At 50.2% G+C, this 27,812-nt stretch overlaps 1 protein-coding gene across 3 annotated transcripts; it reads right to left on the bottom strand.

Moving 5' to 3' along the window:
* Positions 1-1,770: 1,770 nt before the first annotated feature.
* Positions 1,771-27,812, bottom strand: ubr2 (ubiquitin protein ligase E3 component n-recognin 2). Of its 3 annotated transcripts, none has more exons than XM_030378623.1 (47): positions 27,659-27,812; positions 24,967-25,226; positions 24,716-24,794; positions 23,735-23,845; positions 23,315-23,445; positions 22,454-22,592; positions 21,518-21,580; positions 21,204-21,324; positions 20,462-20,569; positions 20,234-20,322; positions 19,390-19,488; positions 17,731-17,894; positions 17,309-17,408; positions 17,078-17,206; positions 16,517-16,700; positions 15,670-15,731; positions 15,322-15,432; positions 15,086-15,151; positions 14,870-14,986; positions 14,632-14,695; positions 14,408-14,532; positions 14,100-14,152; positions 13,784-13,886; positions 13,569-13,617; positions 13,200-13,354; positions 12,968-13,070; positions 12,480-12,589; positions 11,199-11,279; positions 10,463-10,635; positions 10,032-10,240; positions 9,443-9,536; positions 8,630-8,779; positions 8,347-8,513; positions 8,162-8,246; positions 7,815-7,960; positions 7,604-7,659; positions 6,890-6,986; positions 6,569-6,636; positions 6,193-6,331; positions 5,927-6,017; positions 5,335-5,468; positions 5,032-5,140; positions 4,673-4,729; positions 3,979-4,056; positions 3,687-3,857; positions 2,528-2,629; positions 1,771-2,174 (listed from the first exon to the last, which is right to left on the bottom strand). In XM_030378623.1, exons 1-47 carry the CDS (start codon positions 27,740-27,742, stop codon positions 2,033-2,035), a joined length of 5,328 nt encoding a protein of 1,775 aa, XP_030234483.1. In that variant the 5' UTR covers positions 27,743-27,812; the 3' UTR covers positions 1,771-2,032. The 3 variants fall into 3 exon arrangements, with proteins under 3 accessions (XP_030234483.1, XP_030234484.1, XP_030234482.1); XM_030378624.1 differs by lacking the exon at positions 19,390-19,488 and adding an exon at positions 19,584-19,682 and having other exon boundaries at positions 5,335-5,465; XM_030378622.1 differs by lacking the exon at positions 19,390-19,488 and adding an exon at positions 19,584-19,682.

A 27,812-nucleotide genomic window follows, 5' to 3' on the forward strand; every position in this document is an offset into this window, starting at 1 on the left:
TGTGTGTGTAAGAGTGTGTGTGTATGAGAGTGTAAGTAAGAGTGTGTGTGTAAGACTGTGTGTTGGAGTGTGTGTAAGAGTGTGAGTAAGAGTTTGTGTTGGAGTTTGTGTAAGAGTGCGTGTGTTGGAGAGTTAGTGTAAGTGTGTGTGTGTGTGTGTGTGTGTGTGTGTGTTGAAGTGTCTGTAAGAGTGAATGTGATGAACTCAGAGTGACAGAGCATAAGTGTCCAGCTCAGGTCAACTCTGCCGCATTAGGACCCAGCCATTTGTCATGGCAACGCTGCTCTCACCTGATTGGATTAGAGCTTAAGCCAATGGGTGGGCAGGGTACTTTGGAAGTCCAAGGCCTGGACAGCTCAGCACACCATACACCAGGGGTCACCAACCTTTTTGAACCTAAGAGCTACTTCATGGGCACTGAGTCATACGAAGGGCACCCAGTTGTATACACTCTTCTGAAATAACAAATTTGCTCAGTTTGCCTTTAGTTATATATTGATATTAATGATACTCATCTACGTGAAGACATGTTCATTAATTAAGTCATGTTAATGATTTCTCACAATATTTATCAACAAGGACTTAAAAAAGGTGTGAAAGAGTTGTTCAAGAATGAGTTCAGAACAGGCCTGCGGGCCCCTCATGTGGTCCTTGCGGGCGCCCTGGTGCCCGCGGGCACCGTGTTGGTGACCCCTGCCATACACACTCCCTTAAACACACCTCCACCACACACACCTTCAAGTTGGTGGAGGATGAGTGACGGTAGAGGAGGTCAAGTGACTTACAGCTGTCCTGGTATTCTAAGAACACGTTCCACAAGTCCATTATCAGCTCAGGGCCGCAGCACTAAGCTGCTTAGGCTCCAGGGAAAGAATACGAGGCGCTAGGAGACAGAGCTAGGAGGCTAGGCGACAGATCTTGGAGAGTCTAGGCGACACAGAGCTAGGAGACACAGGGCTAGGAGATTAAATGAGCACAAGAGTATTGAAAAAGATTGCGAACACAATTAGGTTGGTTGATAAGACAAGTTCAGTTCATTAGAAGCACAGGCAGCTGTATTTACAATATTTATCCATAAAGAAATACCTAACAAACATGTAAAAAACATTAATTTTCTTACCATATTTAAGTGAGAAACTCACTATATGTATATTTGAATTCACAAAAAAACAAATCTGACTTTGTAACTCTTAGAGCGAAGCAACATAAGCGCATCGGGTACCAACTTGATTGTCTGCACAACAGCCAATCAGGAGCAGGCTCTACCTGCTGGCCACGCCCTCATCCTGGGGCGAGAAATAGATTGGACGTCGTACACAACCAACCACAGCACACGTCGGGGCAGGTTTGAAATCATTTTATTCTTATACAATATAATACAATAATTCACATATTAACACATCAGATGTGATGAGCGAGCAAATATGAGAGAGAGAGAGAGAGAGAGAGAGAGAGAGAGAGAGAGAGAGAGAGAGAGAGAGAGAGAGAGAGAGAGAGAGAGAGAGAGAGAGAGAGAGAGAGAGAGAGAGAGAGAGAGAGAGAGAGAGAGAGAGAGAGAGAGAGAGAGAGAGAGAGAGAGAGAGAGAGAGAGAGAGAGAGAGAGAGAGAGAGAGAGAGACTCCACCATCACACACTGAATTGATACGTTTTTCTTTGTATTGGAGTCCATAGTCTCTCTCTCTCTTGCTGGTAAGCACTGGTCTCTCTACCAGAGGAGTAAGAAACACACCTCACACCAGGAGCGTAACAGAGATTCACTGCTTGTTTAACACACACACACACACTCTCACACCCTCGGGACATTGTGCTATATTGTTGAATGTAAACAGCAGATAGAGCTGCACTAAAGTACCATGCAGCCATCTGGAGGAGGAGCAGGAGGGGGGGGGGGTGGGTAGATTGATTGAATGATCAGCATTGAAACATCCCATAATTTCCAGATATAAAAGCAGTTTGTTCCTGAAAGCTGGCAAGGTCTCAGCTGAGGGGCTGGAGGCGGAGCCACAGGCGGGGCGGGGGGCGGGGCCAGGCGTTAGAGGTGCTGCCAGTCGATGCCCACCAGGCTCTGGTTGGCTTCCTGGGCGTGGCCTATCTCCTCGGTGACGCTGTGCTGCTGCCACAGCTTCTGGATCTTACGGTAGCGCTCAGGACAGAGGCGAAGGGGGTTACCCCGCCTACACAAGACACACACACACACACACACACACACACACACACACACACACACACACACACACACACACACACACACACACACACACACACACACACACACACACACACACACACACACACGGTTTTGAGTAATTACTAGTAGTGTGTACTGTAGCCCATTGTGTAGTCAGCAGTGTGTACTTGAGGCCCTGGTCGGTCTCTACGTAGTCGTCCAGGTAGTGTGTAGTGTTGTGTAGTGTGTTGTGTAGTGTGTTGTGTACCTCAGGCCCTGGTCGGTCTCTCCGTAGTCGTCCAGGTAGTGTGTAGTGTTGTGTAGTGTGTTGTGTAGTGTGTTGTGTAGTGTGTTGTGTACCTCAGACCCTGGTCGGTCTCTCCGTAGTCGTCCAGGTAGGGCGGAGGGTAGAAACAGCCTTTAGTCTTCCCTGCTAAGAACAACACCTGGCTCTCCCTCACCCTGCACACACACACACACACGAGGCAGGTGGACATCAATATCAACTAGAAAATGCATTTCCTCCAGAAAATGCGGTAAGTGCTGTAGTACAAAGTGAGGTTTGAAAATATTTTTTTAATAAAGCCACATAGATTAGGACATAAAGAAACCTTAAATGGCTTAAATCAAGGGAAGGGATTCGAACAAAGGTTCAAAAGTCTTAATGGAGTAAACAATGTAAACATGCACACCATTTAAGAAAAAGTACGGTAAATGGTTGGAAATAAATAAAGTGACAGCTGAATGAAACGCGCAAGGCATTTCTAAAAATGCAGAAATGTGAAATTAATTGAACTGAAGAATCGGAAACGTCAAATGTATTGCCCTGCCCTGTGTGTGTGTGTCTCTTTAAGAGAATAGCGAGCCGGTGCGTGATTAAAAGTAGCTCAATAGAGCGGAAAAAAAACGCCCAATCTGGCAACACTGCCTGAACGTCCTCCAAAAGTAGCCCAATCTGGGGGGAAAAACCTCCCAATCCGACACCACTGCTGAACGTCCTCACGCTCCAGCGTCAACGTAAATCAATGAAACCAACTGAAAATGAAGCCGGTATTAAACTAAAACTGTGATTCTGAATAAAGTTTAAATGATATCGAAATTCCGTTAGGATCTGCCGTCCTCCCATTGACTCCCTTGTAAAAAAAGAATATATATATTTTAAAAGTAGAATATCTTATAAAGTATAAAATATTAAAAATAGTCTGAAAGGAAGCGCGATTCCAAGCTATTCTGAATATTTAAAAATTTGAATGGAGTCTAGGTGAAAAATGGAGGAAGGAGAAAGGTCCCAAAGTTTGTAGAGAATAATAAAGAAAGAAAGAAAGAATCAAACTTATGAAGAACAACAGTCGAGTGCTGCTTGCAGAACTCACCTAACTATGGTGAGAAAGTTTTGAACTCCAATATTCAGGTGCAAGGGGTCAGATGTAAGGGGTCATGGGTCAGATGTTAGGGGTCAGATGTAAGGGGTCGTGGGTCAGGTGATGTTAGGGGTCAGGGGTCAGGTGCGGGGGGTCACCTGAGGAACAGCCCCAGGCCGGCCCCACAGCTGTAGGTGTGGGCGGTGCAGGCCCCCACGTCGTGGCCCTCCACCTCCGTCTGGCAGCAGTAGCTCTGGGAGCACAGCAGGGCCCCGCACACCAGGCACAGGGTGGGGGCGCGGGACTTATCGCCCCCCGACCGCGGACACCTGCACACACACACACACACACATTAGATAAACACACACACACACACACACACATTAGATAAACACACACACACACACATTAGGTACACTAATATCTAATGCGATGGCGCTGTGTTCTCACGTGAAGCTGGAGGCCTGGTTGATCAGGGCACTGTAGTCTTCTGGGAGGTCGATCAGCTGGTTGGACTCTCTGGGGAAACTAGAAGAGACAAACCGTGAACCACTGTCTAAACCCCTACCTGCTCCTTAACGACCTGTCTCTGTACTGTCTAACCCCTACCTGCTCCTTAACGACCTGTCTCTGTACTGTCTAACCCCTACCTGCTCCTTAACGACCTGTCTCTGTACTGTCTAACCCCTACCTGCTCCTTAACGACCTGTCCCTGTACTGTCTAACCCCTACCTGCTCCTTAACGACCTGTCTCTGTACTGTCTAACCCCTACCTGCTCCTTAACGACCTGTCTCTGTACTGTCTAACCCCTACCTGCTCCTTAACGACCTGTCTCTGTACTGTCTAACCCCTACCTGCTCCTTAACGACCCGTCTCTGTACTGTCTAACCCCTACCTGCTCCTTAACGACCTGTCTGTACTGTCTAACCCCTACCTGCTCCTTAACGACCTGTCTGTACCGTCTAACCCCTGCCTGCTCCATAATGACCTGTCTGTACTGTCTAACCCCTACCTGCTCCTTAACAACCTCTCTCTGTACTGTCTAACCCCTACCTGCTCCTTAACGACCCGTCTGTACTGTCTAACCCCTGCCTGCTCCATAATGACCCGTCTGTACTGCCTAACCCCACCTCCCCCTCTTACCTGATGAGAGGAACTGCTCCCTGGAGCGTCTGCCTTAGGTTGGGGTGAGAGCACCACCTAGAGGCAGGACGGAGGAACAATCATTACTCCACTTCACACCCAGATCATCTAACCCTGGGTGTTGCCATGGGGACACAATATGTGAGCATGTCTTTAGGAAGATGCTCTACCTCATTTTTATCGTTGCTAGGAGACATGAGGCCAACCAAACTCCTGTGTGTATGTGCGCAAGCATGTGTGTGTTCCTCTGTGAGCTCATCTGTGTGTGTGTCTGTCTGTGAGCTCGTGTGTGTCTGTCTGTCTGTGTGGGAGTGCGTGTCTGTCTGTGTGGGAGTGAGTGAGTGAGTGAGTGAGTTTACCCCTGCAGCAGCGCCTCCATCACGCTCCTCTCTCTGTAGTAGAGCTGCAGCAGGTTGCTGGGTAGACTGAGGTAGGAGCACAGCGCCTCCCACTGGTCCGGCCCCGCCACTGCAACACAACAACACGTTACAACGCAAAGTTAAAACAAAATATTCCAACACAACACAACGTTAAAACACAAAGTTAAACAAAAACAACGTTAAAACGTTACAACACAAGCTTACACACAACATCGACCCACAATAACCCGTTACGACACAACCCAACAACACAACGTTACAACCCTAGTGAGTGGGCGGTACCGTGGAGTTCAGGGGGAGTTTCCACGGCGTTGAGGTGGTGGAAGAAGATGGCTGCCGAGCGGAGGAAGGGGAGGAGCCCTGACTGGACACACCTCCACAGCTGCCAGCCTGACGACACCTCTGGTAACGCACTGCTGGACACACAAACAGATGTATAGATCTAGATAGACACCTCCAGTAACGCACTGGACACACAAATTTACACCGATCTATAGAATAAAAATTCGATAGATTGGATCGACTACATTTGCTTTATTGATTAATCACTTTTTTTCTTCTCAAGATTGAAGCTTGTAATAATCAATATTTAAATCTGAATTATGGAACCAATGTAGAATAATCTCCAAGGGTGTTTTTAAAGGCCCCGTGAACCCAAAACCACCTTTTGATTTAAACGTGGTCATTTGTCTTATATGATGGTCAGCATATAATTTTACGTCATTTTATCAGTGTTACAGAAATAAGTCCCCAATCTAGAGAAACAAGGCTGTAGAACCCTGGGTTTTTGCCATTCTCCCCAGAACACGACGCGCCCTACAGGACACGCCCGTGAAGACCTCTGTCTCGTCTCGTGGTGTAGACGTGGTCTGACCTGTCCAGCCGTGTTCGGAGGTCGTTGTAGAGGTGAAAGGTCATCTCCTCCTCCTCTGATGCACACACCTCCTCCTGGTCCATGGAGGAGTCTGCAGCACACAAACACACACACAAACACTTCAGTCCCATTGTGTGTGTGTGTGTGTGTGTGTGTGTGTGTGTGTATGTGTGTGTGTGTGTGTGTGTGTGTGTGTGTGTGTGTGTGTGTGTGTGTGTGTGTGTGTGTGTGTGTGTGTGTGTGTGTGTGTGTGTGTGTGTGTGTACCTGGGACAGAGGTGATGAGTATCTGGACCAGGTGAGCGACGGTGGCCAGGTGCAGCAGGTGCAGCTGGGCGGAGCCTAATGAACACCTCTCTGATTGGTCCAACTTGTGGACAGAACTGTAGGAGAACACACTGGAAACCTGGGGGCGAGAGAGGTAGAGTGACAGAGAGAGGGGTAGAGTTAGAGAGAGAGAGATGTTAGAGAGAAAGAGATGTTAGAGAGAGAGATGTTAGAGAGAGAGAGATGTTAGAGAGACAGCGAGAGAGCGAGAGAGAGTTAGAGTTGCAGAGAGGTAGAGGCCTCTACCTTTACCCTCTAGGTACATGTAGAGCTACAGGTAGATCTAACATTAGAGCTACAGGAGAGGCAGACTGACCAGCAGGTGGAACATGTCGATGTCCAGGATACATGGAGTGTTTGCAGAGCTCGCACCTGGAACCAGAGCTACACACACACACACACACACACACACACACTGAGTATACTCAGTCAAATGAAACACTATCAACCAGTCAGTGTGTGTGTGTGTGTTGTATGCGTGTGTCCTTGTGTGCGTGATCGCGTGCATGTGTGTCCTAGTGTGTTTGTGTGCATGTTTATAGGTGCGCGTGTGTGCGTGCATGGGTGGATAGGCGTGCGTGCGTGTATAGGTGTATAGGCGTGCGTCTGGCTGGTATAGACGTATAGGTGTGCTGACCTGACAGCAGCCTGGTGAAGTGGGTCTGTACGGTGGTCTGAGGGGCGGCCGTCCAGCAGGCAGAACCGAACCGGGCCAGTGAGCTCAGACAGTCATCCTGGAACACAAAACACACATGAGGACTACACAACACACAGGACCACTGCACCACACACAGGACCACTACACAACACACAGACACACATGACCACTACACAACGCACAGACACACCGACCACTACACAACACAAACACATGTCCACTGCACAACACACAAACACGCATGACAACTACGCAACACACAGAAACCTTCCGATGTTCGTCTGTTCTTGCCCACCTGTCTGTCTGTGTACCTGTCTCTGTACTCTCACCTGTCTGTTTATCTGTCTGTCTGTGTACCTGTCTGTGTGCTCTAACCTGTCTGTGTACCTGTCTGTGTGCTCTCACCTGTCTGTGCGTCTGTCTGTGTACCTGTCTGTGTGTTCTCACCTGTCTGTGTACCTGTCTGTGTGCTCTAACCTGTCTGTGTACCTGTCTGTGTGCTCTCACCTGTCTTTGTACCTGTCCGTGTGTTCTCACCTGTCTGTGTACCTGTCCGTGTGTTCTCACCTGTCTGGGTGCTCTCACCTGTCTGTGTACCTGTCTGGGTGCTCTCACCCGTCTGTGTACCTGTCCGTGTGTTCTCACCTGTCTGGGTGCTCTCACCCATCTGTGTACCTGTCTGTGTGCTCTCACCTGTCTGCAGGGTAAACTTCCAAACAGCGGTTTCTCCTCGTCCGTGAGCAGCCTCTCTGGAGACACAGAATACAATGTGACCGTTAACCCCTGCTGTCGCCATGACAACACGCCAGCATTGCCATGACAACACACCAACCTGTGTGTGTGTGTGTGTGTGTGTGTGTGTGTGTGTGTGTGTGTGTGTGTGTGTGTGTGTGTGTGTACCTACCTATGGTCTGAATGGTGTAGGCGCAGCTGGCCCAGGACATGACGGGCACACGGGGGTCCTGGTCGTTGGGGTGGACCTTCAGTCCCACCTTGTAGGTGGCAGTCCCGAACGTGGTGATCATCCCCTGGAGGCTGCTGGAGAAGGGGCTGCGCGCACACACACACACACACACACACACACACACACACACACACACACACACACACACACACACACACACACACACACACACACACACACACACACACACACACACACACACACACACACACACGTTGCTCTAGGGGCCCGGTGGGTGTGTCAAAGGCTGTGTCAGCCAATCAGAAAAGCTGTGTTCAAAGTCTCACCTGATTGGACCGTCGACGGAGGACCCTTCTGCAGCGGCGATGGGAAGGTCGACTGAGGAGCCCTCGGGAGTACTGGCCCCCACATCTGACACACCCACACACACACACGTGAGTCCTGAGTTTTCAGAGTGATAAACATGGCGTCACATTCAAACCCTGCAGAGTGCGGGGATTCAGCGGCTCACCCTGGGTCAGCTGGCTCTGGTCGGGGGGGGCGCTGGGGGGTCCGGACTGGGTCTGCTGGTTCTGGTCTGGCACGGGACTAGGGGGACCAGCAGGACTGGCTCTTTGATGACAGCTGGACTTGATCCAGGCCTCCAGACTTGGCTGAATAGTACCCTGCGCCCCCCCACTTCATGCACACACGCGCACACACACAAACAGTTCCATATTAACTAGTTGTTCAACGTCCACGTCTGACACACACAGTGTGTCCCTGTGTGTGTATGACTGTGTGTGTGTGTGTACCTGTGTGTGTGGGGCAGCAGGGGGATGACGGTGTTGCTGAGACATTCACAGAGCGGACAGAGGAACTCCCCGTTCTCTACGTCGTAGCTGGTGTGGACGCGCAGGCGCTGCTGCCGCCGCTGCTCCTTGGCCTGCACCGCCTCAAAGTACCTGAGAGAGTACTCATTAGTACTCATTAATACATAGTAGCACCGCCTCAAAGTACCTGAGAGAGTACTCATTAGTACTCATTAATACATAGTAGCACCGCCTCAAAGTTCCTGAGAGAGTACTCATTAATACATAGTAGCACCGCCTCAAAGTACCTGAGAGAGTATTCATTAGTACTCATTAATACATAGTAGCACCGCCTCAAAGTACCTGAGAGAGTACTCATTAGTACTCATTAATACATAGTAGCACCGCCTCAAAGTACCTGAGAGAGTACTCATTAGTACTCATTAAAACATAGTAGCACCTCCTCAAAGTACCTGAGAGAGTACTCATTAGTACTCATTAATACATAGTAGCGTCGCCGCAAAGTACCTGAGAGAGTACTCATTAATACTCATTAATACATAGTAGCACCGCCGCAAAGTACCTGAGAGAGTACTCATTAATACACAGTAGCACCGCCTCAAAGTACCTGAGGGAGTACTCATTATAAACAGTACCACTCCCTCAAGTACCTGCGTATTAATATTCATTAATGTACAGCACTACATATTAATATACATAGTAAAAAAAAAAAAGTTACATACAGGGCACCCATTATAGATAGTCATCTTCTGTAGCTAGCCTGATAGCTTCATGAGCTCTGCTGCAGTAGCTTACCGCTGCCAGCAGGTGGCGTGCATGATGTGTCCACAGCTAGCGGTGTGCGTGGCGAAGGCTAGGTCAGGGTGCATGAAGAGTGGATCATGGTGCTCTGCAAGAAAAAGACGGTTTGGTTAACAGTTAGAATCAGAATATAAAGACAGGCTGTAGCCCCTCCCCCTCTGCCAGTCCCTAGACCCCTCCCCTCTACCTGTCTCTAGGCCCCGCCCCCTCTACCTGTCTCTAGGCCCCGCCGCCTCCATCTTTCTCTAGACCCCTCCCCCTCCGTCTCTAGACCCCTCCCCCTCTACTTGTCTCTAGACCCCTCCCCCTCTACCTGTCTCTAGACCCCTCCCCCTCCCCCTGTCTCTAGAGCCCTCCCCCTCTGTCTCTAGACCCCTCCCCCTCTACCTGTCTCTAGACCCCTCCCCCTCTACCTGGGTCTAGACCCCTCCCCCTCCACCTGTCTCTAGAGCCCTCCCCCTCTGTCTCTAGACCCCTCCCCCTCTACCTGTCTCTAGACCCCTCCCCCTCCACCTGTCTCTAGACCCCTCCCCCTCTGTCTCTAGACCCCTCCCCCTCTGTCTCTAGACCCCTCCCCCTCTACCTGGGTCTGGGGGGCTGCGGGTCCGGTTCTTGGACAGGACGGTGGATCTCTGGACGAAGGCCGCCAGCACCATGGCCCGGCCGGCCGCCCGCACCTCCTCCTCCTCCTGGCACAGGATGCAGGTGACCACCTGGCGGCGCCGGGGCCCGGGGCCCGGGAGACGGGGCCCCACGCACACCAGGACCTCAGGGTCCTCGGCCAGCGGGCCACTGAGGACACACACAGTGTGAGCAGGCTGTGTTTGTGTGTGAGGTGATCGGACGGTGATCTGTAGACCCTGTGAGGGCATAAGCTGTGTTTTGTGTGTGTGTGTGTGTGTGTGTGTGTGTGTGTGTGTGTGTGTGTGTGTGTGTGTGTGTGTGTGTGTGTGTGTGTGTGTGTGTGTGTGTGTGTGTGTGTGTGTGTGTGTGTGTGTGTGTGTGTGTGTGTACCTGTGCTCGGGGGCGGGGGGGTCTAGGTCCTCGTGGCTCTGCTGGAACAGCTCCTTGTTCTCGTTGATGAAGTGTTTCTGCATCTCACACATCTGGGCCATGACCTTCTCCCTGCGGAGACGGGCCATCTCCGCCTTCCTCTTCCTCTCCGCCTGGTCCCGCTCCCCCGTCGCCTGACACACACAAACACACACCTTATAAAGTACACACACACACGCACACACACACCTTAAGTACACACACACACCTTACAAAGTACACAGACACACACCTTATAAAGTACCCACACACACCTTATAAAGTACACACAGACACACACCTTATAAAGTACACACAACACACACCTTATAAAGTACACACACCTTATAAAGAACACAGACACACACCTTAGAAAGTACACACACACACCTTAGAGAGTATACAAATTAAACACACCCACCTTTTATAATACACAGACACACTTTAAAATGCAAGCACCTTATATAGTTCATATAACACACAGACACAAACACACCTCATAAAATACACCCACAGATTATACAAAACACAAAAAAAAAAAGACAGAAACTATACAATACCAGTGTATTAAGAGTGTATTAAGAGTGTGTGTGTGTGTGTGTGTGTGTGTGTGTGTGTGTGTGTGTGTGTGTGTGTGTGTGTGTGTGTGTGTGTGTGTGTGTGTGTGTGTGTGTGTGTGTGTGTGTGTGTGTGTGTGTGTGGGGGGGGTAAGACATACCTCTTCCACTGATCCACAGGCGTTGACAGCAGAGGTAGAGGCGGTGTGCTGTTCTCTCATGGTCTTAATGGTGAACACCATCTACACACACACACACACACACACACACACACTAAACATCAGCACTCCAACGCTATCTGCAGCTGGTTGCACCAGCAGAACGTAAGGTCCCACTTAGGCTACGTTGAACGTAAATCACCCAAACGTTCGACTTTACACTCTACTAAAAAAATAGCAGTTGCAGCAAGCAGATAGTTTCAACGTAACACTAAGTTATAACTTATCTTTTACACCTCCCCTCTAGCTGGTGCAAGTTCCATACTAACGATAAAGAACCGTTAAAAGAAAAAAACGTAAAAGATTTCAACACTAATGCAGGGTAAAGATGGCTATTCGTTTTGAGCAATGGGAAGAGGAGTTTCAACGCGGTTTGCGCCGGGAACGGATTGTCCGTGACCGTATCGATCCATTTCTTTATTATGATGATGTTGAATTATATGCGCGATTTCGGTTTTGCCGGGCGGAATATTATTTTTATTTATTTATTATAAAATCCGCCATCAAATAGCTTAACCTCACGCCTATACCGTCCAAGCAAATTTTAGAGAATAAATGACTGAAACTGTTTTGTTTGCCCTCTCATTTGGTTGCTAACGCGTCTTCACTCGGATAAGGTTTGCCGGTATTTCCTGTTTACATTGTTACCTGTCAATGATTGGCTTGAAATTATCTAAACGTCATTAAAAGCGACACTAGTACAATTTACGCACTACCAGTAACGTTACAACTTAAGTTATGGTGGTGCAACCAAAATTTAGAACACCTTTAGTTTGACACTAGCTACGTCGAGCGTAGGGTTACGGCGGACTTTACACCCGAACTTACGATCGGCTTTACGTTCTGCTGGTGCAACCGACTGCAGGTCATTATGTTAGGAGAGAGAGAATCCTGTTGGATCACATTAACTAACTCACAGATATACAGTGAGAAGAGGTTCAAGGTGTGGGTCTGTGTGTGGTTAAAGGGAGGTTCTAGGTGTGGTTAAAGGGAGGTTCTAGGTGTGGTTAAAGGGAGGTTCTAGGTGTGGTTAAAGGGAGGTTCTAGGTGTGGTTAAAGGGAGGTTCTAGGTGTGGTTAAAGGGAGGTTCTAGGTGTGGGTCTGTGTGTAGTCAAAGGGAGGTTCTAAGTGTGGTCAAAGGGAGGTTCTAGGTGTGGGGCTGTGTGTGGTTAGAGGGAGGTTCTAGGTGTGGTTAAAGGGAGGTTCTAGGTGTGGTTCCGGTACCTTGAGAACCCACTGGATCATGTCCTTGTGGGCCTCCAGGTGAGGAGCGTTCTGCAGGCTCTCCAGCAGAGCCAGGATACTGCCACTGGTGCTAGGGGCCTCCCCTGGTCCTACACACGCACACACACACACACACACACACACACACACACACACACACACACACACACACACACACACACACACACACACACACACACACACACACACACACACACACACACACACACACACCTATTGTAAACATAGTCCACGAGTTTGTGTGTTTATATAAATGTGTTGGTATATGTTAATGTAATATGCAAGTGTGTGTTTGTTATATATTACGTGTTCATATAACGTGTGTGTATATAACTTGTGTTAGTATATATATAGTGTGTGTATATAACATGTGTGTGTTTCTATAAAGTGTGTGTATATAACGTTTGTGTGTTTATATAACGTATGTGTGTTTAAATTGTGTGTGTAAACATTGTGCGTGTACTGACGGCTGATCTTGCTGTTGAAGGTAAAGGTGATGTCATCATCTCCACTGCTGCTCTCCAGCTGCTGTTTCTCCTCCAGCAGCGCCATGGCAACCAGATGGAGAACCTGACACACACACACAGAGAGTTGGTAGGGGTTAGGGTTGGGGGGGTTAGGGTGGGGGGGGGGGGTGAGGGTGAGGGTGGGGGGGTTAGGATTGGTGGGGGTTAGGCTGGGGGTTCAGGGGGGGCTCACCCTCTGCAGCATGGACTCGGTCCAGTGCCCCCCGCTGGGCTCGGTGGTCCACTGCAGCACGGCGGAGACGACGGCCAGCAGCACGTCGCTCTGCAGCAGCCCCACCACACCGGCCAGCAGGGGGCAGAGGGGGGGCGGGCAGGGGGGCGGCAGAGCTGCACACGCACACGCACACACACACACACACACACACACACACACACACATTAGAGAGACCAGAGACCAGAGAGAGAGAGATCATTTAAGACCAGAGAGAAACCAGAAACACCAGAGAGAGAGAGAGATCAGAGAGAAACCAGAAACACCAGAGAGAGAGAGATCAGAGAGAGCAGAGACAGACCAGAGAGAGATGGACACAGAGACACCTACCTGAGTCTTCACCATTCTGTTTTCTTAACTTCCTCTGAGCCTCCTCCGCCTGCAGACACACAGAGACACATACGTTAACTATATGATCAATGACCTGTGTGTGTGTGTGTGTGTGTGTGTGTGTGTGTGTGTGTGTGTGTGTGTGTGTGTGTGTGTGTGTGTGTGTGTGTGTGTGTGTGTGTGTGTGTGTGTGTGTGTGTGTGTGTGTGTCTTACCTTGGACTGGTCTGCTCTGGAGTAGTGGTGAAAGTACAGGTTGAAGTGTTTGGTGGACTCTGGTCGGAGCTCATACAGACCTCTGCCGGTAACACCTGGTTTCCTGTTCGGACACACACACATCCTTTAACCAAACCACACACCTGATACATGATATACACACACACACACACACACACACACACACACACCCTCTAACGAAAACACGTACCTCATACATGATATACACACACAGACACACCCCCTCTACCCAGAACACGTACCTGATACATGATAAAGTAATAACAGCTGTAAGGTGAACCAGTAGAAGACGTACTTGAACAAGGCCACGCTGCCGATCACCCTCTCCAGCCCCGTCTCCTTGTTCTCCTGCAGGGGTCAAAGGTCAGGACAACGGTGACTCCGGGGTAGCATGGAGGTAACGGGGGGGGTAGCAGGTGGGCAACGCGGGGGTAACGTGGGGTAGCATGGAGGTAACGGGGGCTAACAGGGGGGTAACGGGGGGTAACAGGGGGGTAACGCGGGGGGTAACGGGGGGTAACGGGGGGTAACGCGGGGGTAACGCGGGGGGTAACGGGGGGTAGCAGGGGGGTAACGCTGGGGGTAGCGGGGTAGGGCTCTTACGTTCTCGGGCAGGGCCTTCACCAGCTCGCTGTGGGCCATGGGTCTGATGGACAGCTGGTGGATGATCTCCCTCCTGATGTCATCAGACGCCTCCACCTGCCCCACGCCCTGCACGTACCTCTCCCCTGACACACACACACATTAACACACACACACACAAACACATTAATGCCCACACACACACAAACCAGACACAGTAACACACTGTGGAGTGAGGCACTCACCAACGATCATGATGATGAGATGCAACATCTCCTCTATCAGAGTGTTGTTCTGCTGCACCACATCCTGGGGACACATCACACATCAGTACTACACACATACATCGCACATCAGTACTACACACAGACACGCAAATCATCATACATCAGTACTACACATACATGTGGCCTTGATGTTACAGAGACTCTCTCTCTCTGTGTGTGTGTGTGTGTGCGTGTGCGTGTGCGTGTGTGTGTGTACCTTGTTGGCGTCCCTGTATCTCCTCCTGCAGTCCGCTGAGCTGAAGATGTGGAAGAGCTCAAAGCGGCTGAGCAGCACCATGAGGAAGTGGTTGGGGTCCATCATGGACGCCCCCACCTGCAACAACACCGCCATCAACACATCGCCATGGCAACCATGCCATGGCTAAACCTCCTGTCTCCATAGCAACCAAGTAACCAGGCAACGTGGTCCTACCTGGAGCATGATGATGTCCTTGTCAAACATCTCCACTCGGCACTTCACGTTGTGGTAGTAGTAGATCTGGAACACACACACACACACACACACACACACACACACACACACACACACACACACACACACACACACACACACACACACACACACACACACACACACACACACACACAGTGAGCCTCTAGACATGATGTATATAACCTGTCTGTGCGCTGCAGGGCCGCTCCCAGTACCTGGTTAATGAGTGAGAAGCCGTTCCTCCTCCACATCCCAGCATGCACCTGGGCACACAGCACCAGACACCGCAGGGGATGCTCTATGAGCATGGGGGGGCTCAGCTCACTCTGCAGGGACAGGGACATACACTCCGTTTAGACAGTTACACACACACACACACACACACACACACACACAGTATGCACAGTTACACTTAAAATCACTGTTACACAAACACCGCTACACACACACACACTGTATGCACAGTTCCACTAAACATCGCAGTTACACACACTGCTGTACACACACACTGTATGCGGTTCCACTAAACCTCACTGCTACACACACTGCCTGCGTGCACCCACCAGGGGGAGCTGTTCAGGGGAGCGGTTGGCCAGGTCCGTCTTACTGAGGAGGACGTGGAGCCCTGAGGAGGAGTCAACAGGAGGAGTCAGCAGGAGGAGACAGGAGGAGGAGTCAACAGGAGGAGGAGTCAACAGGAGGAGGAGTCAACAGGAGGAGATAGGAGGGAGGAGTCAACAGGAGGAGACCGGAGGGAGGAGTCAACAGGAGGAGTCAGCAGGAGGAGACAGGAGGAGGAGTCAACAGGAGGAGGAGTCAACAGGAGGAGGAGTCAACAGGAGGAGATAGGAGGGAGGAGTCAACAGGAGGAGACAGGAGGGAGGAGTCAACAGGAGGAGGAGTCAACAGGAGGAGATAGGAGGGAGGAGTGAACAGGAGGAGACCGGAGGGAGGAGTCAACAGGAGAAGATAGGAGGGAGGAGTCAACAGGAGGAGACAGGAGGAGGAGTCAACAGGAGGAGGAGTCAACAGGAGGAGGAGTCAACAGGAGAAGATAGGAGGGAGGAGTCAACAGGAGGAGACAGGAGGGAGGAGTCAACAGGAGGAGACAGCAGGGAGGAGTCAATAGGAGGAGAAAGCACCTCCATGTGAGGAGGCGCTCAGGGCTTAGCATGCTATGCTGCTGTTTAAGATGCTATGCTAGTGTTGAACATGCAACCTCATTGTTTAGCTTGTTATGCTAGAGTTAGGAGCTAAGATGCTATGCTAGCGTTGAACATGCTACCTCACTGTTTAGCGTGGTATGCTAGAGTTAGGAGCTAAGATGCTATGCTAGCGTTGAACATGCTACCTCACTGTTTAGCGTGTTATGCTACAGTTAGGAGCTAAGATGCTCTGTGTCCGTCTGACCTGCGAGCAGCCTGGAGACGGGCAGGTGGATGGAGACCCTCTCCTGGGACACGGGGTAGCGGATGGTGTCCACCATGTGACCCGCCAGGCTCAGGCTGATTGGCTGCTTGCCGTCGGTGAAGCCGCCGTGACACTGGCTCAGCGCCGTCAGACACTTCTGATAGGCCCTGATTAGGACCGTCTCCTAGGGGGGGGGGTAAGGTTAGCGAGTGAGTGCAGTATAGTGAGTGAGTGAGTTAGTGTGTGGTATAGTGTGTGTAGTATAGTGTGTAGTTTAATGTGTGTGTAGTATAGTGCGGCCCTCACATCGGGGGGGGCACCATTCCTGCATCATGGTGATGATGTGTGTAGTATAGTGTGTGTGTAGTATAGTGTGCGCGTGTGTGTACTCACGTCAGTGGAGCACCTTGATGTTGTGTAGTATAGTGTGTGTGTAGTATAGTGAGCGTGTGTGTGTACTCACGTCAGTGGAGCACCTTGATGTTGTGTAGTATAGTGTGTGTGTAGTATAGTGAGCGGGTGTGTGTGTGTGTAGTATAGTGAGCGTGTGTGTGTACTCACGTCGGTGGAGCACCACTCCTGCATCAGGGTGATGATGTGCGTGAGCTTCATCTGCAGGGTGAAGGCCGCCTCCCACTCCGGCTCCATCTCAATGTGCTGCCCAACCTGCCTCACCACGGGGTCCATGCCCTGAGACAGACAGACAGACAGACAGACGGACAGACGGACACGTTGTGGCGGCAGTGGCGATAACGATGGCCTGTGCGTGCGTGCGAGAGTGTGCATATGTACCTGCATGCACTTGAGCAGCTCCAGAAAGGAGTCCAGACCTTCTAGAAACTTCTCCCTGAGCTGATCGCTCCATTCAGTAGGACGGGTGATGAGGACATACCTGGAGATAGACCACCGATCAATCACCACACAGCCGATCAATCACACAGCCGATCAATCACTACACAGCCAATCACCACACACTGCCGATCAATCACCACACACAGCTGATCAATCACCACACACAGCCGATCAATCACCACACACAGCCGATCAATCACCACTGGTGGACTAGGTGGGTCCTGGTCTAGGGGGACTAGGTGGATCCAGGTCTAGGGGGACTAGGTGGATCCTGGTCCTGGAGGACTAGGTGGATCCTGGTCCAGGGGGACAAGGTGGATCCTGGTCCAGGAGGACTAGGTGCCGGTGAAAGAAGGACTCACTTTAGGTCTCCGATGAGGCTCTGCACGCGTCTGAACTTGAAGGCCTGCAGGGCGGTGTAACGTTCGAACTGGAAGCGGCCCTGAAGGTCCCGGTGCCTCAGGTGGTCCACGAAGGTTCTGATGATGGTGGTCATCAGGTTCTCCTCCACCATCAGCATCCGGGCCTGGAGCGCGCACGCACACGCACACACACACACACACACACACACACACACACACACACACACTTCAGATCTCTAAGCAATAGAGAAAACGTTACACATTACACTGTTATCAGTCTGGTTCCTGACTAGTTACTAGTCATCTACTCATTAGTTATCTTAGCTACTCAGCTCACGCTGGTTTAGGGCTGCACGATTAGGGGCAAATATGATTATCACGATTATTTTGATCAATATTGATATCACGATTTATTACCACGATTATTCATTTGATTGACAAATATTTTTGGTCAAGTAAACATAACACTGCTTTAACATCCGTGATCCATTGTGCTTCATTCCTGCTAATGTACAAATCTTTGCATACATAACACCAACTTAAATCAACAGGGCACAGATTTCACAATGTTTAAATTGTAAAAGATTTGTTCAACTTGTAAATAAGGTGTTTATAATAAAATAAAGGATTACTTAAATAAATATCCCATCACCGAATGCAACAGAATCAGAACAATTCAATGCAGGACTATGCAGGAAAGGCATTGCCTTATAGCCGAGTCCTAGACGTTTTGCATACAGTGCAGGTAGTGCCACTATGGAAAATAATGGCGCAAGGGGACAACGTACTTTTTGTCCTGTATGTTTATCACTTTCTTGAAGCCTACATTACTGACGGTGTTTATTGGACACAAGTCTTTGTGATTGAATTGGTGATTTTGGTGTGTCTTTATGACCTGGATGGACACGGTGTCGCGCTGTACAGGGCTCGCTTTTATGGAAGTCTGAGTTGACATGGGACAACTCGCGTTAGCAGCCGATGCAACACTTTTAGCCTCTATGCATTCGTCATACTCTATTAGTGATGCGTTTTCAGGTGGCTGAATAAATTTGTTGTCTTGCGGCGCTGGCACCACTCTACGGCACTCTTTGCATATTTGTTAATTTTGTTTGTTAATGGTTAATGTAGCTTGCGCTAAATCCGAAATATTTCCAGAGAACGGACGATAATCTGCGACGAGGAAAGAGCTCTTCGACTTCTACTGTCTCAGACATTTTAATGTTGTTACTTTTCTTTCAAAGTATTGGCTCAGCCTTGCCCAGGCTGCCTCCAGTAGACTCGGTTTCAGGCTTCGCACTGCGGTGCATTTTGTGCTGGACTCACGCAGACAGCATGTGTAAAGGAGCATGTTTTGCCTTGCAGCGGAGCCAGAGCATATACTGCATGGACGGTGCACGCTTACTATTATATATTTTTTGCGGAGCATGCATTATTTGATCTTTTTTTGGGGGGGGGGGGGTCAGCACGCATTTTTTAAATCACGAGATCACATACATTTTATCGTGGGAAGCCAATATCGTCATCGTAATAAAAATGCAATTTATTGTGCAGCCCTACGCTGGTTTTCTCGGGGGTGATCCACAGCCATCCTTTCTTGGAGGGAGAGGACTACCCCCAGCAGCAGCAAGGTCATGTGACAGGTCATGTGACGATACTCACCAATGAGGGCACGGTGAATATTTGCACAGAGAGGTCAGTGATGGAGAACTCTCTGTCGTGGTCGTCCCTGACGTAGTCGCTCTGCAAGCTCTCATAGTTCTAGCGGTGGGTGGGGGAGGGGGGGAGAGGGCGGAGGCAGGGCGGGGGGGGAGAGAGAAGAAGAGAGAGGGTGTGTGGTCGTCGTGGTTACTCACCATGGTCGGCACGGTGAAGAGCTGAACAGACAGTGAGGTCACTGACACTACGCGCTCGTGGTCGTCATCCATAAAATCTGTCTGCAGGGATCTGTAGTTCTAAAGGGGGGGAGGGGGGAGCATCACCTCCAGGTCAGAGGTCACGACCGAGGTGCTGCAGTAGGTCAGAGGTAAGGCTGGTCGGACCAGGCTGACTCAGATCACACTGGTGAACGTATCCTAGCTGTGATGCTACTTTATATTCTTGTACTGCGGACCCTTGACACATGACACAAAGACCTAATATCATTCAATAGTTCTTCTAAAACATGACGAGTCCAACCAAGTGGGCTAAAATAAAAAGAGCCAATGAAAGTGGCACAGGTAGAGCATCACTGCAGCTGCTACTGAGTACATAACTGATTGGCTGCTGTCTAACCCATCATATCGGCCCTTTCAATATCGTGGGCGGGGCCTAGTGCAGCTTAAGGCGGGAAATTATACTTCGGAACAGGAAATCAATTCCATTGTCTGCCGTCGTTATGGGTTCTGATGGTACTGAGGGATTTAGGGGGGTTCTGGTTCTGATGGGGACTGAGGGGTTCTGAGGGGGACTTTGAGGTTCTAAGCGGGTTCTAAGCGAGTTTTGAGGGGGTTCTAAGCAGACTTACCTTAGCAAACTGGAGGGCAAACAGCTTCTTGTACTTGAGGTCCATGAGCAGGCTGTTCATGAGGAGCTGGTGGTAGACGTTTCTGGCCCCTGGACACAAGAGACCAATCAGAGAACCTCCTAGCGAACCAGGACTCCCCCAACAATAGGACTAGGACACCTCCACTAACTAGCCCTGCAGGGCCATACATCCAGGGGCCATGAGGGGGAGGTAGGAGGAGGTCCTTACCTTTCCACATTTTGGAGTCACAGAGCATCAGGGTGTCCACCAGGGAGGAGTTCTCCCCCTCCGGCCCGTTCTGGAGGCCCACCTGGCACAGCAGCCTCCTGAGACCATCTACACACACGAACACACACGAACACACACACGCACACGAGAAAAGAAGACCGATAAGGAGAGAGGAGAGAAGGCCAGGATCCTATGATGTGTCCTAGGCGAGGACCCTAGGATGTGTCCTACGCCCTACCTGACGATCCTATGATGTGTCCTAGGCCCTATCTGAGGATGCTATAATGTGTCCTAGGTCCTACCTGAGGATTCTATGATGTGTCCTAGGTCCTACCTGAGGATGCTATGATGTGTCCTAGGCCCTACCTGAGGATGCTATGATGTGTCCTAGGTCCTACCTTGGGATCCTATGATATGTCCTACGACCTACCTGAGGATCCTATGACGTGTCTTAGGCGTGGGTGCTATGATGTGTCCTATGCCCTACCTGAGGATCCTAGAATGTGTCCTAGGTCCTACCTGAGGATGCTATGATGCATCCTAGGCCCTACCTGAGGATCCTATGATGTGTCCTAGGCCCTACCTGAGGATCATATGATGTTCCTAGGCCCTACCTGAGGATGCTATGATGTGTCCTAGGCCCTACCTGAGGATGCTATGACGTGTCCTTTGTCCTACCTGAGGAACCTATGATGTGTCCTAGGTCCTACCTGAGGATGCTATGATGTGTCCTAGGTCCTACCTGAGGATGCTATGATGTGTCCTAGCCAGGTGAGGGTCCTGAGGGCGAAGCACTGGTGGGCAACCACAGAGGAGTGCATCACCTGCACCCTGAGGGGCCGAGACTGACGGCTGGTGTTCCTCTGGAACACACAAACACACATTATACACACACAGTGTACACACACACACACACACACAGTGTACACACACACACACACACACACACACACACACACACACACACACACACACACACACACACACACACACACACACACACACACACACACACACACACACACACACACACAGTGAGGGTTCACCAGGACTCACCACGATGACGGCCTTGGCCTGGTCACAGAACTGGAAGTCCCCGAAACGAACAGACTTCCTCCCCTGGGGAACAGACAACCACACACCCATCAGGAGGGCTGCTGGGCGCCCCACAGGTCTGAGGTCTGGAGGAATGGTCACCCCCAGAAGAACAGACTGGTCCACCCCGGGCGGTGGTCTAGGGGGTCTAGACGTGGTCTAGGGGGCCCAGGCGGTGATCTAGGGGGTCTAGGCGGTGGTCTAGGGGCCCAGGCGGTGGTCTAGGGCAGCCTTTCTCAAAGTGGGTGCCCCGTGACTGTGTCAGGGGTGCCGCCAAAAATTACGTATTCTGACATTTAATTAAAAAAATAAAAATAAAAATAAATCTGACATTTCATATATGACATATATGAATATATTGAAAACATAAATACATTCTTTCTTACATATGTACGAAAGAATGCCGTGTGTAATAAAATTACACGTGTGCGTGCATGCGTGCGTGCGTGCGTGCGTGCGCGTATGGCACGGATGGAAACAAGCACTATGATGGAAAAACATTCCTGCTATCTCTGCGCTTCATTTGAGTTCTCCTGGTCTCAATTTGTTGGGTTCTTGTATTGCCTGTGTTGCTGTATAGCTTGGGCGGTCCACCTCTTATGGTTTTATGGCATTTGTGTCTCTGATTTATTGTTTTGTGAAGCACTTTGTAAACCTGTGTTTTTAAAGGTGCTATAAAGTTGCTATGAAGTTGTTACTATTATTAATATTTACAGTTGTATTATGCTCTGTTCATTACTGTCCTGTCTAAATAAACAGGACATTTGCATTTACGTTTAGGCTATGCAGTGTCGTTTTTAATCATATTTTACACTCGGGTGCCTTGAGATTTTATGCACTTTTGAAAGGTGCCCTGGCTGAAAAAAGTTTGAGAAAGGCTGGTCTAGGGGGTCCTACCTCTCGGTCCACGGTGGTGGCGAAGCTGACCGCCTCCTTCTGGGTGCAGTTGACGGCCTTCTGCAGCGTGTAGATCACCTGCTCGTAGGTGTGGACCTCGTCGTTGAACAGCATGCAGTAGTACGTATCCCCGCGGTCCCTGTGGACACATTACAGGGGCATCTATCCCCGCGGTCTGTAAACACACATTACAGAGGTATCTATCCCTGCGGTCCCTGTGGACACATTACAGAGGTATCTATCCCCGCGGTCTGTAAACACACATTACAGAGGTATCTATCCCCGCGGTCTGTAAACACACATTACAGAGGTATCTATCCCCGCGGCCTGTAAACACACATTACGGAGGTATCTATCCCCACGGTCTGTAAACACACATTACAGAGGTATCTATCCCCGCGGTCTGTAAACACACATTACAGAGGTATCTATCCCTGCGGTCTGTAAACACAGATCACAGAAGTATCTATCCCCCTCTATAAACACATATAACAGAAGTATCTATCCCCCTCTATAAACACATATAACAGAAGTATCTAGCCCCGCGGTCTGTAAACACACATTACAGAGGCATCTATCCCTGCGGTCTGTAAACACAGATCACAGAAGTATCTATCCCCCTCTATAAACACATATAACAGAAGTATCTAGCCCCGCGGTCTGTGAACACACATTACAGTAGTACCTGTCTGTGTGTGCGTGCGTGTGTCTCTGTGTGTCTGCGTGCGTGTGCATGTCTGTGTGTGTGCGTGCGTATGTCTGTGTGTGTCTTTGTGTGCGTGTCAGTGTGTCTGTGTGCGTGCGTACGTGCGTGCGTGTGTCTGTGTCTGCGTGTGCGTGTCTGTGTCTGTGCGTGCGTACGGGGGGTCCAGCCCAGGGGGCAGCAGGTCTTCCTTGTCCCAGGTCAACATGTCCACCGCGTACTTGAGGACGACGGAGAAGATGTTGTAACCGCGGGCAACCATGTCCTCTGACAGCTGGGCCAGGGGGTCCTGGGGGGACACAGAGCGTCAGCACCCAGACAGACAGACAGACACAGAGAGAGAGAGAGAGAGAGAGAGAGAGAGACAGAGAGACACAGAAACACAGACAAACATAGTGAGAGAGACAGAGAGAGAGAGAGTGAGACGGATAGACAGACAGGGGGAGAGAGAGAGACAGAGAAAGACAGAGAGAGAAAGATAGAGAGACAGAGAGAGAGAAAGTGAGACAGACAGACAGACAGACAGACAGACAGACAGACAGACAGACAGACAGACAGACAGACAGACAGAGGCTTGCCTGCAGAGAGCAGTCACTGCTGTTGGCTTGGTGTTTGTGACAGTAAGGACCCTTCTTCCAGGCCTCCGTATCGCCACAGTCACAGAACCCCCCTCCCCCCGACGTGGTCATCTAGAGAGAGACACAGAGGGCAAGAGAGACCGGGAGAGGGAGACAGAGAGAGCGAGAGACACACAGAGGGCGAGAGAGTGAGAGAAAGAAAGAGAAAGAGAGAGGTTATATAACCCATAAACAACAAAAGATTTAAATCTGTAGTCTAAAATAAATTTGTTTTGATCCTCATCACTCCTCTATAACAGAGTGAGGCGGTCACTCCTCTATTACAGAGTGAGGCAGTCACTCCTCTATTACAGAGTGAGGCGGACACTCCTCTATTACAGAGTGAGGCGGTCACTCCTCTATAACAGAGTGAGGCGGACACTCCTCTACAACAGAGTGAGGCGGTCACTCCTCTATAACAGAGTGAGGCGGACACTCCTCTATAAAAGAGTGAGGCGGTCACTCCTCTATAACAGAGTGAGGCGGTCACTCCTCTATAACAGAGTGATTCGGTCACTCCTCCAAACTCTGGTATGATGCAGACAACTGCACAGGACGATGACGTCCTCACAACACCCCGGTAACGGTAACCAGGCAACAGCAAAAATTCAAAACCAGGAGGAAGAAAACTGTGCACGTCTGCTCCAGCTCCCCCTCTCTCTCCCTTTTTCTCCCCCTCCCTCTCTATTAATTTAATTTCAAAGTGCTTTATTGGCACTGCTAAATATCATATGTTGCCAAAGCAGCACTGCTTTGTTCCTCTCTCCCTCTCATTTTCTCCCCCTCTCCCTCCCTCCAACCCTCACTCTCATTCTCTCCCTCTCGATTTCTTTCTCTTAATTCTGATAAGTTGTGTGTGTGTGTGTGTGTGTGTGTGTGTGTGTGTGTGTGTGTGTGTGTGTGTGTGTGTGTGTGTGTGTGTGTGTGTGTGTGTGTACTCACCCTGTAGCGGTGCTCTTTATGGATGCTGCCCAAGAAACACTGCATGCAGAGGACGCATGTGGGGTCTGCTGCACACTCCCTGCACACACACACACACACAAACAGTCGTCATCTCTGGATGTATTCCACGCAGGTCTTTTTGACTCAGTATTAAAGCAGCAGCCGAGTGTATGCACAGAACATAGTACACGTGTGTTCTATCAACGTGTTCCTACACATGCTTGTGTACATCCGGTGTGTGGGATGCTGACCTGCAGGAGTAGGTGGGCTCCCCCACTTTGAAGACGTGCCCACACAGCTGGGAGGGCTGGCTGCTGTTCTCCAGCCGGGCCAGGGCCAGGGCCGGCTCCTCCCCCAGCAGGTACCATTCCAGGGGGGCCAGGAGCAGCAGGGGGGCCAGCAGGTCCTCACTGCTGGGGTTGAGGTTGGGCCCAAGGCAGTAGATCTTGGGGACGTAGAGAGCGAGGTGCTGGTAGACCTCTTTGTGGAGGTCTGAGGCCTGGAGCCATGCCTGCAGGGGGTTGGTAGTTAGCATGGAGCTATTGTTAGCATGGGGCTATGCTGTGTTCACAGGGAGCTGAAGTTAGCATGGGGCTATGGCTATGCTGTGTTCACAGGGAGCTGTGGTTAGCATGGGGCTATGCTGTGTTCACAGGGAGCTGAAGTTAGCATGGGGCTATGCTGTGTTCACAGGGAGCTGTTGTTAGCATGGAGCTATGCTGTGTTCACAGGCAGCTGTATTTAGCATGGGGCTATGCCGTGTTCACAGGGAGCTGTGGTTAGCATGGGGCTATGCTCTGTTCACAGGGAGCAGTAGTTAGCATGGGGCTATGCTGTGTTCACAGGGAGCTGTTGTTAGCATGGAGCTATGGTGTGTTTACAGGGAACTGTAGTGAGCAAGAGCATGGGTTGTTAAACCTTGTAAGCTGGTAGGGAATAGGTAAGGTTTACCAAACCCTAGGTACGGTGAGGTCACGTATTGAGGAACCAGACCCTAAACACATATTTGTTTATTTCAAATCAAACAGATAATCATCCTTCTCCTAAGGGCCGTTAAGACGCACTTATGCACGCAAATTAGTCCTTCTGACAGTGCAGCTTTCTCTGCATGACATAACGTGTGGCAGATATCATGTTACTAGCCAGAAAGCTAGCCAGCACCCGTACACAGCAGTGTCCCCCGAGCTATCTATAGCCCCGCGCAGCCTGAGAGGCTAGCTGTTAAAGATGAGACAACCTCCACTCTCAGCTCACCAGGCTGAACCTGGTGATCTGAACCTGGTGCTAGCCTAACCCTACACCCCTAGACTCTCTAACCCTGCACCACCAGACTCTCTGACCCTACGCTCCCAAACCAACAGTATATAACGTCAGAGGACCGCCGCCTGGGTGTTATTCTCACCCACCAGGACCAGAGCCACCTGTTAGCGTTATGCTGCGGAGTGCGTCTGCCAACATTGATGTGGCTGCAGATTCCTGCCCTGCATCACGATCCTCTTAGCTAAGCCTGATTAGCTACGGTGACGTCCCCGATAACACGAACTGCCGCAGAGTATCGAGCGTTTCCAAAGGAACCTGCTGCTGTCTGGCTCAGGTGAGGTCCTCATTGAGCCAGCAGGTGGTTCTACTGCTGAACAATTTGTCCCTAAAACTGGAACGGAGGAAAGGGACTTATGTGCTACTGACAGAATGTCCTGTTTCCAGCCCAACGTGGAGACATGCAACACTGGCACCTGTATGTTGTCATTTCTATTCAGATTTGACTTAAACCTAAATATTCGTGCTAATTGACAGTTGGTCATAGTAATGCACAACTCTGATACAAATGTAATGCATCTAAAATATTGTAACATGTCACTCGACATGAACTATGATATACGGTCAAGTGAGGCTGGTAAGGCAATATTATACTTCTATATTTAACCTTTTTGTAAAAATGGCCTCGGTGCTTCCAATAGGACGGGATAAACCGGTGGGTCTGCTCTGCTGTCTGACAATACATGAGACAACCAATTCCTACCACAGGAATGGTATTGGCATACCTGTATGATTTGACAACAACAACAGCAGATGAGCTGGATCACATGATCAGCCTGCATGTGGAGAAGGCCCGAGCGGCGCTACAGAGACTAGCAGCACGACGCTGCAGAGACTAGTCTCTGAGAGTCTCTGTCTAGAGTCTCTGTCTAGAGACTAGACGCTGCAGAGACTAACAACAACCAATCAGTCAAACGTTGGGGCATCAAAAGTCCCTCATTGACAATCATCTCACCTGGATGTTGTTGTCAACCAGCCTGGTTAGCAGTTCACAACAACCTATCAGTCAAACGTTGGGGCATCAAAAGTCCCTCACTGACATCATCTCACCTGGATGTTGTTGTCATACAGACTGGTTAGCACGGAGCTAACGCTAGCCTACCAGATGTTATCATGTAGCCTTGTTAGCCCGAAGCTAACGCTAGTACACCTGATGTTATTATATAGCCTTGTTAGCACAGAGTTAACGCTAGTCTACCAGATGTTATCGTACAGCCTTGTTAGCACGGAGCTAACGCTAGTACAACAGATGTTGTCATGTAGCCTTGTTAGCAAGGAGCTAACGCTAGTTTTCCAGATGCTGTCATGTAGCCTTGTTAGCACGGAGCTACTGCTAGCCTATCCGATGCTGTCATGTAGCATTGTAAGCACGGAACTAGCCTAGCCTACCAGATGTTGTCCTGTAGCCTCATTAGCCAGGAACTAGCCTAGCCTACCAGATGTTGTCATGTAAGCTTGTAAGCACGGAACTATCCTAGCCTAGCTACCGAGGCCGGGCAGCTCCGCTGAGAAAACAACAACTCGCCCAACAGAAACGTTGTCGCGTTAATCGGTTTAAAACGGCCCGACCACCCTGCCAGGCTGGCGGGGAGAGGGCTGCAGCGCGGGGAGCCGACTGTCGCTTACCGAGGCGGTGTCTTTGGCTGAGAAACGGAGGAACTCGGAACATATCGCAGAAGAGACTTCTCGGTCCGACTCGGCTGAAGCCATCTTCCACTGCCTCCTCCTCCTCCTCCTCCCGTCGGGTCTTAGGAACCGGAAACCGATGAGCAGACCAGCT

The sequence above is a fragment of the Gadus morhua genome, chromosome 15 (assembly GCF_902167405.1).
Source record: "Gadus morhua chromosome 15, gadMor3.0, whole genome shotgun sequence".
In the NCBI taxonomy this organism is placed as follows: domain Eukaryota; kingdom Metazoa; phylum Chordata; class Actinopteri; order Gadiformes; family Gadidae; genus Gadus; species Gadus morhua.